The sequence below is a fragment of the Malaclemys terrapin genome, chromosome 2 (genome assembly GCF_027887155.1).
Source record: "Malaclemys terrapin pileata isolate rMalTer1 chromosome 2, rMalTer1.hap1, whole genome shotgun sequence".
Taxonomy (NCBI): Eukaryota; Metazoa; Chordata; order Testudines; family Emydidae; genus Malaclemys; species Malaclemys terrapin.
The window spans coordinates 83692244-83710086 of NC_071506.1; the positions used below are offsets into that span (position 1 = coordinate 83692244).

A 17843-nucleotide genomic window follows, 5' to 3' on the forward strand; every position below is an offset into this window, starting at 1 on the left:
GTATTTAAGTAGTTTGTGGTTATAAGTAGATCAGCATTCCTGTGGTAGCCCAATGAGTTTCTGCAGAATTTATGTTTACATTTAAAAATATTTTCTAGGCTTTATCAGTGCAGAGACAATGAAGCATTATCTTCCCGAGTTTGCAAACCAAATAGCAACTCAGAGGTAGTGATTAGCTCCATTGTCTCAGTAGTGTGCTAACCCTGAAATCTAATAATGGTTATATATGTAATCTGATCACAAATTATTGTCGGTTTGATCTTTTACTAAATATTTCTAGGGATCTACATCTGGGATTGTGTGTGGCATTGTGGGTGTCACTTCAGTACAACACTTTTGCTTTGCGTGGCCAGGGTGGGTTGAGAGCAACTGAATCTTTGATCATCTCCAGGAGGAGCGGGACCCTGCACTCTGCTCAGTTGGCAACGGAGCCCCTCGAAGGGCGTCCGGCAGTGACGCCCCGAGACGATACCAGTGAGCGGGAGGAGCTGGGTGGGAACAGCTTGGGGTCCGGGGCAGAAAGGGCGATTCCAGGGCTAAGAACAGCCGCGGCCGCATCGAACATGGGGCCGTGCGGGGCCTGCTCAGGGCTCTGCTCCAAGCGGGGGAGGGAGGTAGAGCCTCAGGCTGCGGCTGCAGGGCCAGAGTTTCCAGCAGCCTCCTGTGGCGTCGATTCTCCGCCTACCAGCGCAGCAGCTTCGATTTGGTCCGGAAGCGAGCCCGGCTGGGAGGGGAGCAGAGGAACACGTGATTCCGGTGCCGCCTGCACAGACGGTCTCCTCCCACCGCCGGAGGGGGCAGCAGCAGCGCTCAGAATTCCTGGGTGAAAAATCGGGGCTCCCCTGGCTACATCATTTCCCCTCTCTATGGTGCATACTGGCACGGAAGTGACGTACGGCCCTTGGTTTCAGTCCATCCCGGGATGATTCTTTCGCGAGTTACTTCACTTCCGGGATAGACGGAACTGCCTGGTCCCTAGCCCACGCTCAGATCTTAGCTCCGCCCTCAGGCCAGTTCATCTCGGCGTCGCGCTCAGCCCTGCCCCTTCCGCTATTGTACTTCCGTGTCCCCCTTCCCCGGCCTAGGCTCCATCTCCAGGCCCCGCCCCTTCACTCGGCAGGCCCCACCCCTTCCCTGGGGCTCCCCAGCCCCGCCCCCTTCCCAGAGGAGGCTGCCGCTCGCTGGGAGAGCAGCGCCAGGCGGGGGAGCTCGCACGCCAGAAGCCAGGCTCAGGCAACGGCGACTGGGCAGCTTCCGTCTCTACTGCTTTCTGCTTCCCCAACATGGCAGCGGTGGCGGGAGGCAGCACCCGAGCTCCCGGGCCGAGCCTGTCAGGGCCGCACGGCAGCAGGGACCGGACCGTGTTCCTGTTCGACCGGCGCCGGGAGCAGGGGGACCCCAAGGAGAAAGTGCTGAGCTGCGACGAGGAGACCTACCGCGGCTTCCGCAGCGCCGTGTGCCAGGTAGCGGGGGCCCGGGCGGGCAGAACAGGGCTGCTACGACCGGCTTGTGCCGGGGGACTGGGCGCGAGGGGGCGGGGCGAGGTGGAGGCAGCGGGCTTGGAGTCCCTGGTCCTGCACAACCGACCGACCGTTGGGCGTTCTAGCGCGCGACAACCTCGGGGGTCTGGTACTGCCGAGCCCGGCACGTGCCGCGCTGCCCCACGTGATCCTGTGTTCCTTTCTGGGGGGGCTGCGTGGAAGGGACTGCGCCTGGTGCGCGGTCATTGCCACTGTCTGCCTGGCGAGGCGCTGAAGAGCACTGGGTCGCAGTGCTCAGTGCGCATGACATGCTGGAACTGCAGTGGCAAGTTGGTGCCCTTCCTTGTTCTACTGTTAATTCTCGGCCTCTGGTGGCTGCAGCCTTGCAGATCACCACTGTGAGCTTCAGCCTCCTGGACAGAGGAAACTCATAGACCGGCTACATCTTGGGAACCTGTGTGTGTGACATGTTTCAGAGGGGTAGCTGTGTTAGTCTGTATCAGTAAAAACAAGGAGTAGTCCTTGTGGTACCCTAGAGACTAACAAATGTATTTGGGCATAAGCTTTCGTGGGATATAACCCACTTCATCAGATGCATGTGTTATGTTTCTCTGCCATTTTAAATTCATTTACGAAGTGGGGTTTTGTTGTTGGTATGTTTTTTGTTAAAGTTTAGTTTCAGCTAATTTCTTGGGAGAGAAGAATTTGTTGGATTAAGAAACCTTGTAACTGGGAAACAAAAGTTCTCCGTTATCCGGACTGCAGCTATTTTTTTTTCTGAGGAAAAAGTACTTGCTGGCTTTTACTTCAAGTCTTTTCCACATTTTTGAATGTGTCACTTTGAAATATTTATGTTACAATCACATTTCATTTTTTATTGCAAGAAACAAGTCTGAGTTTGCGAGTGGAAAACTTTATTCTAGAAAAATAAAAGGGAAGGTCCTTATGCCTCTTAGGAAACACGAGTTATACAACTTTCTAGACCAGTGATCCCCAAACTGTGGGGTATGTCCCCCTAGGAGGGCATGGAGGAACGTTCAGGGGATGTGTCAGGGTCCAGGCCAGCCCCCATGGTGGGTGGGGAGGGAGTGCCACCCAGCCCTGCCCCACTCCCAATGACGACTTCTGGCGGGGTGTGGACAGATTCCATTACTGGTAGGGGGGCACGACAGAAAAAGTTTGGGGAGCACTGCTCTAGAAGCCCAGATATGAAATGGAAATGGGTGGAGGCATTTCTTATTTGAGAGAATGCCTTGTGGCTAATCAGTGGAATTAACTTGGCTATTGAAGAGATGGGAGTGGGTGGAAATATGACTTGTGAAGCAGCTTTCTAAAATTTTGAAACTTCTGCAGGTGGGTATCTGTCCTCTTTGATTCTGCTCATTGTTTTGCCATTCACTTCCTAGTTGTGTTTAAATGTTGCTTCTGCTTCCTGTACCTAGGGGTCTACTTAAATTAAGGAGAAATCACATTTTCGTGGGTTGGTCGTGGCATCAACAGCAAAATTTGCTATGATGAGCCCACAAAAAGTGTGATTTTTCACAGTGTTTTTCAAACTGGGGGTCCTGACCCAAAGGGGGGGTTGCAAGCCTACTGTAGGGGGAGGCGGTATTGCTACCCTTGCTTCTGCACTGCCTTCAGAACTGGGCAGCCAGAGTGGTGGCTGCTGGCTGGGTGCCCAGCTCTGAAGGCATTGTTGCTGCCACCAGCAGCAGCAGAGCAGAAATAAGGGTGGCAATGCAATGCCAACATTACTTCAGTGCTGCTGCGGGTGACAGCACTGCCTTCAGAGCTGGGCGCCTGGCCAGCAGCCGCTGCTGGCCAGGCGCCCAGCTCTGAAGGCATAGCGGAGAGCGGCAGCTGCTGGCCGGCTGCCTGGCTCTGAAGGCTGCACTGCTGCTGGTGGTTCCTGGCCAATGGGAACCCTCCCCCCCACCTCCAGGGGGCAGCGCTGTGTCAGAACAGGGACTTTTAATGGCCCGGTTGGCGGTGCTGACCAGTGCCACTGTGACCCAATGCCTTACATTCCGTGACCCAGTACTGGCTTGCGACCCGTAGTTTGAAAACCACTGCTCTATGTCAACATCTAATCAAAATGTCAGGTTCAGAGAGTGACTGGCTGTTTGGGTTGGACCAGAGTTGTCCTACTGTGTCAGTTGAGGATATGGGTTTGGAGTTTTTTACAGTCTGCAAAAAATTCAAGATCTAGACGATTTGGTTTGTCACAGCAGTAGCAGAACCAGGAGATTTTCACTTCCAGATACCTAAGGAATGCCTATCTACATATTTCTTTTGTTTTAAAAATATCTATGTCTTGCTCTGTCTCAAATGCATTTTTAATACAAAACCAAATGATAAGGTGGCATATTTGCTCCCGCATCTTCACAAAGTTCACTATTGTGATGCTGACAGCCCTTTATTGGCGGAAGTTTACTATCCTATCCCACCTCAACTGACTTGTGCAGTTCCTTATGTGTCTATGAACACTAAGCTGTTCAGGAGTCAGAGATTCTGGCTCATCTAGGTTTGTCAAATGTTGGTGTGCTGTTCAACACAAACCAGCAAAAAAAATCTCTCCTGGGAAATAATTGATGGGGCAATTTTTCTTGCATCTCACATCAGGCCATTGAGTGCTTACCTAGCTAAGTGGATCCTCCAGATGGAATTTAACTTTCTAATCCTAATCTGTCTGACATTTTGGCCTATCTTTCAGATGTCTTGTGGAAGTCCTGGTTTCACCTTTTGATGTTAAAATCTCAAACTGAATTCATTGTCTACTCAAGCTCATTCCTCTCCCTCCACCAGTGTGAAAGCATAGTCGTCATCCCCTGGGCATTTTGTGTTGCACAAACCCCTCTCTTTGGACCCATAAATCCAGGCAGTATCCAAATCCTGTTGCTTCTTCCTTCATAACTGTGATGGAAGGTCTGGGGACCTCGTCATAAGGCATTTCTTGGTAAAAGAAATAATTGCTTGGAGAAGTTAAGCAAGAGGCCTGTCTGAATCTGGGTATAGTCAGCTGTGGTGTTCCATGCAAGGTGGTGGCTGAGCAAGGTTGTTCAGCCTTTGAAAGGTCATTATTTGCTATTGTTAGTCATCATCCCTCATTGTGCTGTCTCCTGCAGGATGAGTAATTCTCCTAGTCCTGGAGTGTTTTTGTGTAACTGGTTAGGAAAATCAGGGGAAGGGCTTAAGTAACTAAGGAGCACAGAGCAAGAGTTGGTCTCTGGACAAAAGAGAAGTTTCCAATGTCTTATTTAGATTCAGTCATGAAAAGGATTAACTTAGATGTGTTAAGTAAACCATTTCTTTTGTTTTATTTCATTCTCGTTTTTTAATTTTGTTGTTGTTGTTGGTTTATTAAGATTATTGTAGTATGGGTAATTTCACATAGACATCCCCACAGTGAAAAGCACCCCATAACCTCTAAAGGAGAGATGCTGGAACTATACCTGCACCTCTATCTCAGTCAGGAGGAGGCATGGGCAGAGGTGCCCTTTCTCAAAAAGTTCTGTTGCCATCAGGTTTCAGAGGCTGAACGAAAGGAGAGAAGCCAAAAGACAAGGAGAAGATGAGAATTGGTGGTGGTATTGGTTAGGTCTAACAGGAGGATGACAATTTTGCATTTGAGGTTGAAAAATTTGTGTGTTCTGCTTTGGAATGAAAACCAACCCTTTCAACTGTTTTTGTGAAAATGGAATTGTGCAGAAAAGTTCAATTTGAGAAGAGATATCTGAATGCCTGAATGATTCATGTATGTGTAGCTTGGTGGTTAGGGTAGTGCTCTGGTACATGGGAGATGCAGGTTCAAGTCCTGCCTGATTCAAAGCAGAGTTTTTCACACTAGATCACTCTGATTCTTGCAGAGCAGGGACTTGAGACTGAGTGGCCCACATCTCAGGCCACTAGGCTATAGTGTGAGGGTCTCTTTATCTTCCCCGACCCAAAAAAACCCAAGATATTTTGATGAAGTCTTAGTTGAAACCAAAATGTTTTGATACTTTATTTTGTCAAAAATGTTCCAACTAGCTCTAATGTTGGTCACGATCAATGTTTATAAGATCCACTCTTTCATTTATGTGTCAAGTGTGGGTCCCACTGTAGGTGTTCATGTGCACAAGATTGGATTTCTTCTGAATAGCAGTGTTCTTCATGGTCATGTATGTGTACTGTGCCTCCCATGTGAGGGCATAAAAGGCTGAGTGGCCATTCTCCTCCCTCACTTTCCTCTTAACAACTGTGACAGCAAGATGGAATCCAGCGAGTGTCTAGCCTGGTACTCTATTCAGATCCCTTAAACCAGTTCTTTTCAACTCATTTGGTGAAGAATTGTGTTTTCACACTTTAGAAAAAAAGCATGTTTCTTTAAAAAAATAGTGAGAATTGATTGACTCCCCTGTCATCTAGTACATCCCTGTGTATGGCAGGGCAAGTCTCTTACCATCCATCAACTGCCATGCCCTAGGGTTCAAACCCTGCTTGTCATATGACTGACTGATCCTTGTGAAGAGTGGGACACAGCCAATGTCTCTTCTGCCTAGGAGAGAGTGCTTCCTGGATAACTACTCTGTGTGCAAGCTCTTCTCCGCCAGGACCGGCAAGTTGAGGGACACTCAGCTCAACCTATATCTACTTGAGCAGTCCATGTAGGTCACTTTGGACCCTGAGGGCTGACTATTATGCTCAGAGTGAGGCCAGATATACCAGAATCAGCTAGTGCTCCGTCAGTCATTCTTCTTACTCTGGGATAAGGCAATGAAAATAATGTAAAAAGGTCATTGGCAGAGTTGGTGTCAATAGCATCAACACCAACCTCCTCAACGTGTTGGAGAAGTGCCCAATGTGTAAGACTTCAGTGATAGTCTCAGCATTGAGTGCTTTAGCACCAGTAGTACCAGGACCAACGAAGCTTCCCCCACTTAAGCAGCAAAGCTGGCACCTTTGCCCACTCAAACAGGATGCTGACTTGCATAGCTGGTCCAGGCATAAACTTGTTTCCAAGACCAAGGGATGTTCTCAGATGGAAGATGCAAGACACAGCTCTGCGGACAAAGTCCCTAAACGGGCAGAATGAGAGCCCTAGCACCACACCTGTAACCAGTGACTACAATGGAGTTGAGCAACAACCTCAAGTATGCTGGAGGCATCCGTATCACCCCTGGAGATATTCGCAGTCATAAAGAGACATCCGATCCAGTAGCAGCGCCACTTTTCTGTGAGGAATATGTTCCTCCTTGCCATCCTGACTTATTCCTTCTTGTTGGTCTGAAGTGGTGATCCCTCTCTTTTGCCATCAGAGAAGGACCCTAATGAAGTTATCAAGGAGCCCCTGTTCAGAGTGCAACCACTGTGCACCCAGAGCAAGTATTAATTCCTGGGGGAACAAACATCTCTCTCTATCGGTGTTATAGAGGGCAAACAATTTATGAGTTTACCCTGCATAAGCTTTATACAGAGTAAAACAAATTTATTTGGAGTTTGGACCCCATTCGGAGCTGAGTATCTGAGTGCTGGAGACAGGAGCACTTCTTAAGCTGTTTTCAGTTAAGCCTGCAGCTTGTGGGGGATGTGGTTCAGACCTGGGTCTGTGTTTGTACCAGACCAGCGTGTCTGGCACAACCAGGCAGGGCACTGAAGTCCCAAGCTGCCAGGGAAAACGGGTTTAGAGATAGTCTCAGCACATCAGGTGGCAGTTCCCAAGGGGGTTTCTGTGACCCAACCCGTCACAGGGGCCTCAGACCTATTTTAGTCCTACGACACCTCAACAAGTCTCTGACGAAGTTGAAGTTTTGCATTGTCTCCCTGACCTCCATCATCCCCTTCCTGGATCCAAGAGACTGGTACACCGCCTCGACTTGAAGGACGCTTATTTCCATATTTCATGGTCACAGACTTTTCCCCCGTTTCATAGTGGGTGGACGCCATTTCCAGTTTACTGTGCTGCCCTTTGAATCATAGAATAGAATCATAGAATATCAGGGTTGGAAGGGACCTCAGGAGGTCATCTAGTCCAACCCCCTGCTCAAAGCAGGACCAATTCCCAACTAAATCATCCCTGCCAGGGCTTTGTCAAGCCTGACCTTAAAAACCTCTAAGGAAGGAGATTCCACCACCTCCCTAGGTAACCAATTCCAGTGCTTCACCACCCTCCTAGAGAAAAAGTTTTTCCTAATATCCAACCTAAACCTCCCCCACTGCAACTTGAAACCATTACTCCTTGTTCTGTCATCAGGTACCACTGAGAACAGTCTAGATCCATCCTCTTTGGAACCCCCTTTCAGGTAGTTGAAAGCAGCTATCAAATCCCCCCTCATTCTTCTCTTCTGCAGACTAAACAATCCCAGTTCCCTCAACCTCTCCTCATAAGTCATGTGCTCCAGCCCCCTAGTCATTTTTGTTGCCCTCCACTGGATTCTTTCCAATTTTTCCACATCCTTCTTGTAGTGTGGGGCCCAGAACTGGACACAGTACTCCAGATGAGGTCTCACCAATGTCGAATAGAGGGGAATGATAACGTCCCTCGATCTGCTGGCAATGCCCCTACTTATACAGCCCAAAATGCCGTTAGCCTTCTTGGCAACAAGCGCACACTGTTGACTCATATCCAGCTTCTCGTCCACTGTAACCCCTAGGTCCTTTTCTGCAGAACTGCTTCCTAGCCATTCGGTCCCTAGTCTGTAACAGTGCATGGGATTCTTCCGTCCTAAGTGCAGGACTCTGCATTTGTCCTTGTTGAACCTCATCAGGTTTCTTTTGGCCCAATCCTCTAATTTGTCTAGGTCCCTCTGTATCCTGTCCCTACCCTCCAGTGTATCTACCACTCCTCCCAGTTTAGTGTCATCTGCAAACTTGCTGAGAGTGCAGTCCATGCCATCCTCCAGATCATTAATGAAGATATTGAACAAAACCAGCCCCAGGACCGACCCCTGGGGCACTCCACTTGAAACTGGCTGCCAACTAGACATGGAGCCGTTGATCACTACGCGTTGAGCCTGACGATCTAGCCAGCTTTCTATCCACCTTATAGTCCATTCATCCAGCCCATACTTCTTTAACTTGGTGGCAAGAATACTGTGGGAGACCATATCAAAAGCTTTGCTAAAGTCAAGCAACAACACAGCCACTGCTTTCCCCTCATCCACAGAGTCAGTTATCTCCTCATAGAAGGCAGTTAGGTTAGTCCGGCATGATTTGCCTTTGGTGAATCCATGATGACTGTTTCTGATCACTTTCTTCTCCTCTAAGTGCTTCAGAATTGATTCCTTGAGGACCTGCTCCATGATTTTTCCAGGGACTGAGGTGAGGCTGACTGGCCTATAGTTCCCCGGATCCTCCTCCTTCCCTTTTTTAAAGATGGGCACTACATTAGCATTTTTCCAGTCATCCGGGACCTCCCCCGATCGCGATGAGTTTTCAAAGATAATGGCCAATGGCTCTGCAATCACATCCGCCAACTCCTTTAGCACTCTCGGATGCAGCGCATCTGGCCCCATGGACTTGTGCTCGTCCAGTTTTTCTAAATAGTCCCGAACCACTTCCTTCCCAACAAAGGGCTGGTCACCTTCTCCTCATACTGTGCTGCCCAGTGCAGCAGTCTGGGAATTGACCTTGTTCGTGAAGACACAGGCAAAAAAATCATTGAGTACATTAGCTTTTTCCACATCCTCTGTTAGTAGGTTGCCTCCTTCATTTAGTAAGGGGCCCACATTTTCCTTGATTTCCTTCTTGTTGCTAACATACCTGAAGAAACCCTTCTTGTTACTGTTAACATCTCTTGCTAGCTGCAACTCCAAGTGTGATTTGGCCTTCCTGATTTCAGTCCTGCATGCCTGAGCAATATTTTTATACTCCTCCCTGGTCATTTGTCCAATCTTCCACTTCTTGTAAGTTTCTTTTTTGCATTTAAGGTCAGCAAGGATTTCACTGTTAAGCCAAGCTGGTCGCTTGCCATATTTACTGTTCTTTCTACACATTGATGTTTTTTTTCTGCAACCTCAATAAGGATTCTTTAGAATACAGCCAGCTCTCCTGGACTCCTTTCCCCCTCATATTATTCTCCCAGGGAATCCTGCCCATCAGTTCCCTGAGGGAGTCAAAGTCTGCTTTTCTGAAGTCCAGGGTCTGTATTCTGCTGCTCTCCTTTCTTCCTTGTGTCAGGATCCTGAACTTGACCATCTCATGGTCACTGCCTCCCAGGTTCCCATCCACTTTTGCTTCCCCTACTAATTCTTCCCGGTTTGTGAGCAGCGGGTCTAGAAGAGCTCTGCCCCATGTTGGTTCTTCCAGCACTTGCACCAGGAAATTGTCCCCTACACTTTCCAAAAACTTCCTGGATTGTCTGTGCACCGCTGTATTGCTCTCCCAGCAGATATCAGGGTATTAAAGTCTCCCATGAGAACCAGGGCCTGCGATCTAGTAACTTCTGCTAGTTGCCGGAAGAAAGCCTCGTCCACCTCATCCCCCTGGTCTGGTGGTCTATAGCAGACTCCCACCACAGCATCACCCTTGTTGCTCACACTTCTAAACTTAATCCAGAGACTCTCAGGTTTTTCTGCAGTTTCATACCGGAGCTCTGAGCAGTCATACTCCTCTCTTACATACAGTGCAACTCCCTCACCTTTTCTGCCCTGCCTGTCCTTCCTGAACAGTTTATATCCATCCATGACAGTACTCCAGTCATGTGAGTTATCCCACCAAGTCTTTGTTATTCCAGTGACATCATAGTTCCTTGACTGTGCCAGGACTTCCAGCTCTCCCTGCTTGTTTCCCAGGCTTCTTGCATTTGTGTATAGGCACTTAAGATAACTTGCTGATTGTCCCGCTTTCTCAGTCTGAGACAGGAGTCCTCCCCTCTTGCACTCTCCTTCTCGTGCTTCCTCCCGGTATCCCATTTCCCCACTTACCTCAGGGCTTTGGTCTCCTTCCCCCGGTGAACCTAGTTTAAAGTCCTCCTCGCTAGGTTAGCCAGCCTGCTTGCGAAGATGCTCTTCCCTCTCTTCGTTAGGTGGAGCCCGTCTCTGCCTAGCACTCCTCCTTCTTGGAATACCATCCCATGGTCGAAGAATCCAAAGCTTTCTCTCAGACACCACCTACGTAGTCATTCGTTGACTTCCACAATTTGACAGTCTCTACCCAGGCCTTTTCCCTGCACAGGGAGGATGGATGAGAACACCACTTGCGCCTCAAACTCCTTTATCCTTCTTCCCGGAGCCATTTAGTCTGCAGTGATCCACTCAGGGTCCTTCTTGGCAGTATCATTGGTGCCCATGTGGAGAGGCTGGAAGGGGTAGCGATTCGAGGGCTTGATGAATCTCGGCAGTCTCTCCGTCACATCGTGAATCCTAGCTCCTGGCAAGCAGCAGACCTCTCGGTTTTCTCGGTCGGGGCGGCAGATAGATGACTCAGTCCCCCTGAGGCAGGAGTCCCCGACCACCACCACCCTCCTCCTTTTCTTGGGAGCAGTGGTCGTGGAACCCCCATCCCTAGGACAGTGCATCTCATGCCTTCCAATCGGTGGAGTCTCCTTCTGCTCCCTTCCCTCAGATGTATCATCTAGTCCACTCTCCACATTAGTACCTGTGGAGAGAACATGAAAACGGTTGCTTACCTGTATCTCCATTGTTGGTACATGGATGCTCCTCTTTTTTTCTTCTGTTCACCGCCAATGTCAATTCCAAGTGCTAGAACTTTTGTTCTAGAGAGGAGGCGAGTCCAGGAACAAAGACTTCTTGTTACAGGTCTAGGAAATACTAACACAGAGCAGGAAAGCATCTACCAGAAGAATGTATTTGTCTAAAAGGAAAAGTTTCTCAATATTGGCAGTCCCACATGGTCTGGACCCGTTCCTGCAGACCATCAACTACTTATTGTACTTAAAACAGGTATGCCTTTTTCTCAGCTCTATTACAGTCCACCTTATGGTGATTTTAGCTTTCCATCTGCCTATAGGTCGTTCATGGTGTTTACTCATCCCAAGATATCAAGTTTCTCAAGTGACTATTACACACTCACCAGTCAAAGAACCAGCTCCTGCCTGGGACCTCAGTCTGGTTCATCTGAGACTTGTGAAGCCTCCATTTGAATGTCTGTCAGATTGCTCCCTGGACCACCTCACTCCAGACAGACTTCCTAATGGTTATTACTTCAGTCAGGAATAGTCAGTGAGCTTCAGCCACTTATATCTGAACCACACCTATAAAACATTCCATAGGAATAAGATGGTGCTGCAACTGCACCTGTTTATTCATAAGGTGGTCTGAGAATTTTTCACCTAAATCAGTTGATCAACCTGTCTGTCTTCTTAAGTTCTTCCCAAAGCCACACTCTGCATCAGGAGAAAAGAGAGACACACTAGCCTTTGCTTTACTACATTGATTGAACCAAATTAATCAGACTGTTGACCTGTCTGTTTAGAGCTATGGCTGTTTTTTCTAAAGTCAAGCCATTTCCTTACAGAGGATAACAAAATGGGTAACACATGTGCTGGTATACCTCTCCTGCCAGACTTCAAGGCTCACTCCACCAGAGTTCAAGTGATATTCTTGGCCTGCGTCAGCAATGTGTGTTTTTCTGAGACTTGAACAGTGATTGTAGTACTGCTCTCACAAACTTGGCATCAGCTATGGCAGCTAAGTACAATGCATAATGCTTCAACTGATGAAGTTGCAACTTCTCATTCCCACCACCCAAGAGGATACTACTTGCCAGTCATCTACATAGAGATCTATACTGACACTTGAAGAATCAAGAACAGTTGCCTATCTACAGGAACTGATTCTTCAAAATGTTGTCAGTGTGGCTACTATGACCCAGCCTCTGTTCCTGCTTTTTTGGGGTTCCCAGCTACCACAGGCTTCAAATTGTGAGGGAATGGTGGAATGTTGCAGCTGCTCTTCGATTTATGGCTTTGCATGAGAGCTTGAGGAGGCACAAGGTGCATGTGTGGCTACAGAGGACACCACTATGCAAAAAATTCTGAGCTTGTTCACGTGAGACCCATGTACACTTAACCATGAGATCCACAGTGACTACAAAACCTCAAAGAATCACAGTCACAGTAGGTTAAATAATCATACTTTCCTTTCTGTCTACATTGCCTAAATTCTTGTCCAGTCTGTTATCCCTCCCTCTTTGTGTAATGCAGCTTCTTTCTGGTTCTCCTGCCATACATCTTGCCCCCTCACATCTGTCAAAAATGCTACAGCTAAGATCATTGTTTTGGCTAGTTGATTTGACTGTCTCATTCCTGTCCTTCCACCTTTTCCATTGCATCAAATAAAATCTGCTTGTCCTCTGAAGGCCTTCCACTCAACTTTATCATTGTCCACCACGCACTCTGCTCTGCAATCAGTGCCAAGCTTCTTTGTCCATTTTCCTGTTTTTCCTACAAGTACTTTCATGCTTCCTTCTGTGCTGCTCCTTATGTATAGAATAACCTTCTCAAATTTAATTCATAAAGCCATGACCTTGTCCTTCAAAGCTGTTAACACATGTTTCTCTTGTGATGTTTATTATTGTAATGGCCGGGGCATAGGCAGCTGGCCCCGTGTTCGCAGGGCTGGGATTGAATTCAGGAGTTGGGACAGGTTGCCAAGCCAAGAGACTAGTACTATGGTCAAGCTGAGCTGGAGTTGAAGGCAGGACACAGGACTAGTTAATAAGCCAAGTGAGGCAGGGGTCAAAGGCAGGTGTCCAAGACTGGATGAAAGGCAAGGTCTATAGCAATAGCGAGTGTGAGTCTTCATTGTTGCTGAGAGGGCTCACTAGATCAAGTTCCTGGTTTAAATAATTGGTGTGGACCAATCAGGCGGCCACAGGTTTCTGTTCTGGTGTCTTTGGAAGGTACCGCAGGAAGTACCAAACTGTCCAGTAATTGTTCTACTACTCAACCCAGCTCCTCAGTGGAAGTGTTAAATCACCCAGGACCCTGCAACCTTGGGTACTAGATCCTGCCAATCCTTACTGACTGAAACATATTTTTTAGATCAGTATCTTCCTTCTGTTTGGCAGAATGAAAAAGTTTGGTATTTTGTAGCACCTGCTCCACTATTCCAGCTATTATGGCATCACCCAGTTGCTCTCCTGTGCGGTGATGTTGCTGCTTCTTTGTCAATGGCATTGATCTGGCTCTTTAGAGTATTTGTTGTTTTGGCATGCTGGCAAGATTTTCCTCAGGAGTGTAAGCAACAGAAGGGAAATGGTGACATTTAATAGTTTACAAATATCAAACTTGAAGGGAATTTCATGGAACAAAGAAAATGCATTTTTGTAGCCTCTTCCAAATTTGTTGCAAACAATGGAGATGTTGGAGCTTCTTAGGGAAAGAATTTGTTCTAATAGAAAAAGTTAGGCAACCTAAATATAAGGGTTGATATCCACTCTCCCTATAATAAAGTAGTGCATGTTTAATCTGTTTTTGCTAAACTTGTATGCTAATGGGTATTCAGTTTACAGGATTCCGTGAGGGTTGTGGGAAGCATTCGGCATCCTAATGAATAGTTAAATTAAGATATTTACTAGGGGTGCGGCATCATTTTTAAGTGACAAATAAGATGTTTGTATATATTAGAAGTATAGAAAATACAGAAGTTACTATATCAAAGAAAAGTACACATTTGTTCAAACTAATGAGTACAAGTTTTTTGAAGAAAGCTATAGCAGAGATTGATGTAGTTAAGAGGTAATTAAGGTTGTCAGAGGTATGTCAGGCATATGATAATACCAAAAATGTATTTTTAAACTTGGAAAGGAGAAAAGTTTGATGGGACTTGACTGCAATATTCAAAATTAGAGTATTATAAAAAACTGATTTTTATTTTATTTATTATAATGTGAGAACAAATGGCCACTTTGAATGAAGATGCTATTTTAGGAAAAGTAAAAGAAATGCCATTTTAACTAATGTATAATTCCCTTTGTTTGGGTATTGTAGTCAGATACTAGGCATGGGTTATTTCATGATCATTAATATTTGTAGCTATGCAGTTTAAATTACGGTTATTCATGTTTCATGTGTCAGGTTCTAAGATGATTGCCTACAAGACAGTGTCTCCTTGTGCAAAGCCTTGCACAGCTGTCTAGTTGATGGTGCTTAAATCATGTAAGGGAAACCTCGCATACCAGAGCATTCTGCAAAGACGTAACAGCAAGTGAAAAAGAACTCTTGGAATTGGATTGGATTCTGTCAATTCGTAAAGTAATGTTGAGGGCAAAATATTGCATATTTGATCATGGTTCATGGATCAATGACAAAATGAATGGAAAGGAGACCATTCCTTTTAAATTTTTCTTTCCTTTTATATATCCTTCACTTTATGTAACAGCTGATTTTTATAACTGGCTTTTTTACGATTTTGTAGGCATTCTGCATTTCTTCTGAAGATAACTTTGTTATCACAACAACCAATAGAAAAGAGGTTACAGATGACAACTTCAGTAAGTAGAATATATTATTTACCATAAATCTCACTCCAAAACAGCTGTCCAGTGCATAACTGTATCAAAACCATAATAATGTTATTTGTATTCCTATGCTACATATACAATAGCAAACGGAAGTGCAAAGCTTCTTTATACAATAAAGCCTTGCAAAATTGTTACGAAAATCCATCTTGGAACAAATTTCACACACACACACACAGTTTTTGATGATGGAAACTATTATTTAGTTGTCTGTCATCAGATAAAGTACTTCCATGTGCTAGTATAATTTGCAATGTTGTCAAATGTATAGTTAAGGTTAAAAGAACAACAGGAGTACTTGTGGCACCTTAGAGACTAACAAATTTATTAGAGCATAAGCTTTCGTGGACTACAGCCCACTTCTTCGGATGCATCCGAAGAAGTGGGCTGTAGTCCACGAAAGCTTATGCTCTAATAAATTTGTTTGTCTCTAAGGTGCCACAAGTACTCCTGTTGTTCTTTTTGCGGATACAGACTAACACGGCTGTTACTCTGAAACCTGTAGTTAAGGTTAGTATTTTTATTTTGCAATTCTAAATAATGCCAACTCTTCCAGGAACCATTGGGGCACTGAAAAACTAACAAAGTGGTTAAGTTACATGATAAGTAATGTCTGCCAAATGACATCTCATTCTACGTGAAGCTTAATTTCTTATGTAAATAGAGCAAAAAGTGGGTTTAGCTAAGCATACCAGGATAGTGACACACAACATTTTGTAACTGTTACACAGATCAGTCTTTTATTGTGACTGTAACTACGCTGTTTTCTTGTAGTGGATTTATTATAACGTTAGCAGATGAGGAACACTATAGGTAAAGTTGAAAAAGTATTTCCAATATAACTGTATACATTTGTTTACTTACTTTTCTTAGTTTGTGGGGTTTTTTTGTTTTTGGCCACACTTTTGTTTTGCTTCGGTTTAATCAAAAAGTAATCTTTGCTGCAAAACTGGAAGGAAATCTCAGCCTTTTTGGCTATGACAAAATGCTTTCTCCACTGTATGTTATAGTGTTATGTTTTTCATTCGGCTAATAAAAATCTAAACTTTGAAATTGCAAAGATAGCGTGTTAGTACTTCAATTGGAAGTACTGACTTTATTAAGTTTGGGGATATGAAAAGCTTTTGAATTAAGTTACTGTTCCTCCTTGGAACATTTCATAGATAGTTTTAACGTCTGATGCACCTCTTTTCTCTTTCCACTATCTTCCAGATTTTGGGGCAGGAGTTTACCAATATCTGGAGGGATTTTTCCTTCTTATTTAATATTTTAACTCCATTGCAGGTGAAATTGTTCAAGAAGGGGTTACTTTGTATTTGCTACAGTCAGTTGATCAGACACTACTTTCAGCAACAAAGGAGCGAATTGACTTCCTACCACACTATGACACGCTTATCAAAAGTGGCATGTATGAATATTATGCTAGTGAAGGGCAAAATCCTTTGCGTAAGTATTCAGATTTTTTTATAATCTAAAAACTGTTTTTCATGTATTATTAATCATCATTTTCCTTAGAAGGACCTTCATGAGCAAGGCATTTCTTGTCTTTAATAATTTCACTTGTATTTTACCTTTTGTCACTTCGGTTGGAGCATTTAAACTTAAGTTTTTTCATTTCACCTTTACTTTTAAACTCCTGGTTTAGAAAGTGACTCTAAAAATAGCATCATGAAGTTCCAAGTTTACTGCATTTGTTACTTGCAGAAGAAATTTTCTTATTTTACAAGCAAAAATATTTTGTTGAGAATTTTGCAAACTCAATCAGAGATATGAAAGCCCAGCCTTTCTTTCTAGTGCCTGCACTTGTAGTATATTTTGTATTTTGAACTTATTGATGCATGAGTCTCAGTACAAGCCTGCTCGCTGTCCCTATCAGTGTTTTGGCTCTTCTGGGCTGACAGGATTAAAAAAATAGAAACTAGTTATCTTTGTTAATAAAGTAACCTGGTGTACTCTTTAAAGAAGGTGTCACTTGTACATTCGTCATTTTTCTGATCATTGCTGCATTTCAAGGTACAAATTAATTTGTGTACCAACTTAATTAAATACTACTAAACTTTTGCTTTCTTTATTTAGTATGCATATCCTTCTAGGCTCATAACTGCCTAGAAAAACCACAGTTGTAGAACTATATGCACATCACTTCATGCACGGAATTCTGGATTATAATAAGATGTGGCTCACAACTATCCCTATTTCTTTTCGCCAGCAGCAAACACCAATTACTCACAATCTTTTGGATTACCATATTCCTGTTTTCTTCTGCAGTTTTGGTTTAGTCTGTTGATGACTATTATTGTGGCAGTTGGAGTGTTTGGGAACATAGGAAAAGATTTACTGGTTTAGACAAGTAGTTCATATCTCCAACAGTGGCCAGTACCAGGTGCCTTAGAGGAAGGTGCAAGAGCCCAGCAGTAGGCAATTATGGAATAACCCGCACACAGGAAAAGTTTCTTCCTAATCCCCATTTCAAATTAGTTTATTTCCTGAAGCAATAAGGGTTTATAACCCTTTCAAAGACTATTTATTTTAATGTATACTATTTTACATCTGGATGACATTATTCATGTGTGTGTCCAGTTCTTTCTATTGAATACTGCATAGCCCTTTTCCTCTATGGTATGTTGTGGCAATGAGTTTCACAGACTAATTGTACGTTCTGTGGGAAAAGTATTTCTTCTTAACAGTTTTAAATGTGCTGCCTTTCAATTTAATTGAATACCCACTGTTTTTGTATTAGAGAGGGTGAATAGACATGCCTGATCTGCTCTCTGTAAACTATTCATTATTTTGTGTACCATTATCTCGTCCAGTCTTATAGTTCTCCTTTAAGGTAAACTGTCCTAATCTTTTCAAACTCTCTTTATTATAGAGGTTTTTTTCATGTTTCTCATCACTTGT

General features: G+C 44.8%; 1 protein-coding gene across 2 annotated transcripts in view; it reads left to right on the forward strand.

Moving 5' to 3' along the window:
- Window positions 1-1111: 1111 nt before the first annotated feature.
- Window positions 1112-17843, forward strand: part of SMCHD1 (structural maintenance of chromosomes flexible hinge domain containing 1) — a 163769-nt gene continuing 147037 nt past the window's right edge. The window contains exons 1-3 of one of the 2 annotated variants that reach the window (XM_054018979.1): window positions 1112-1463; window positions 14840-14915; window positions 16227-16388. In XM_054018979.1, the coding sequence (XP_053874954.1) occupies window positions 1284-1463; window positions 14840-14915; window positions 16227-16388 (418 nt within the window). In that variant the 5' untranslated portion in view covers window positions 1112-1283. The remainder of the gene's footprint in view (window positions 1464-14839; window positions 14916-16226; window positions 16389-17843) is intronic. The other variant, XM_054018978.1, reaches the window with a different exon arrangement.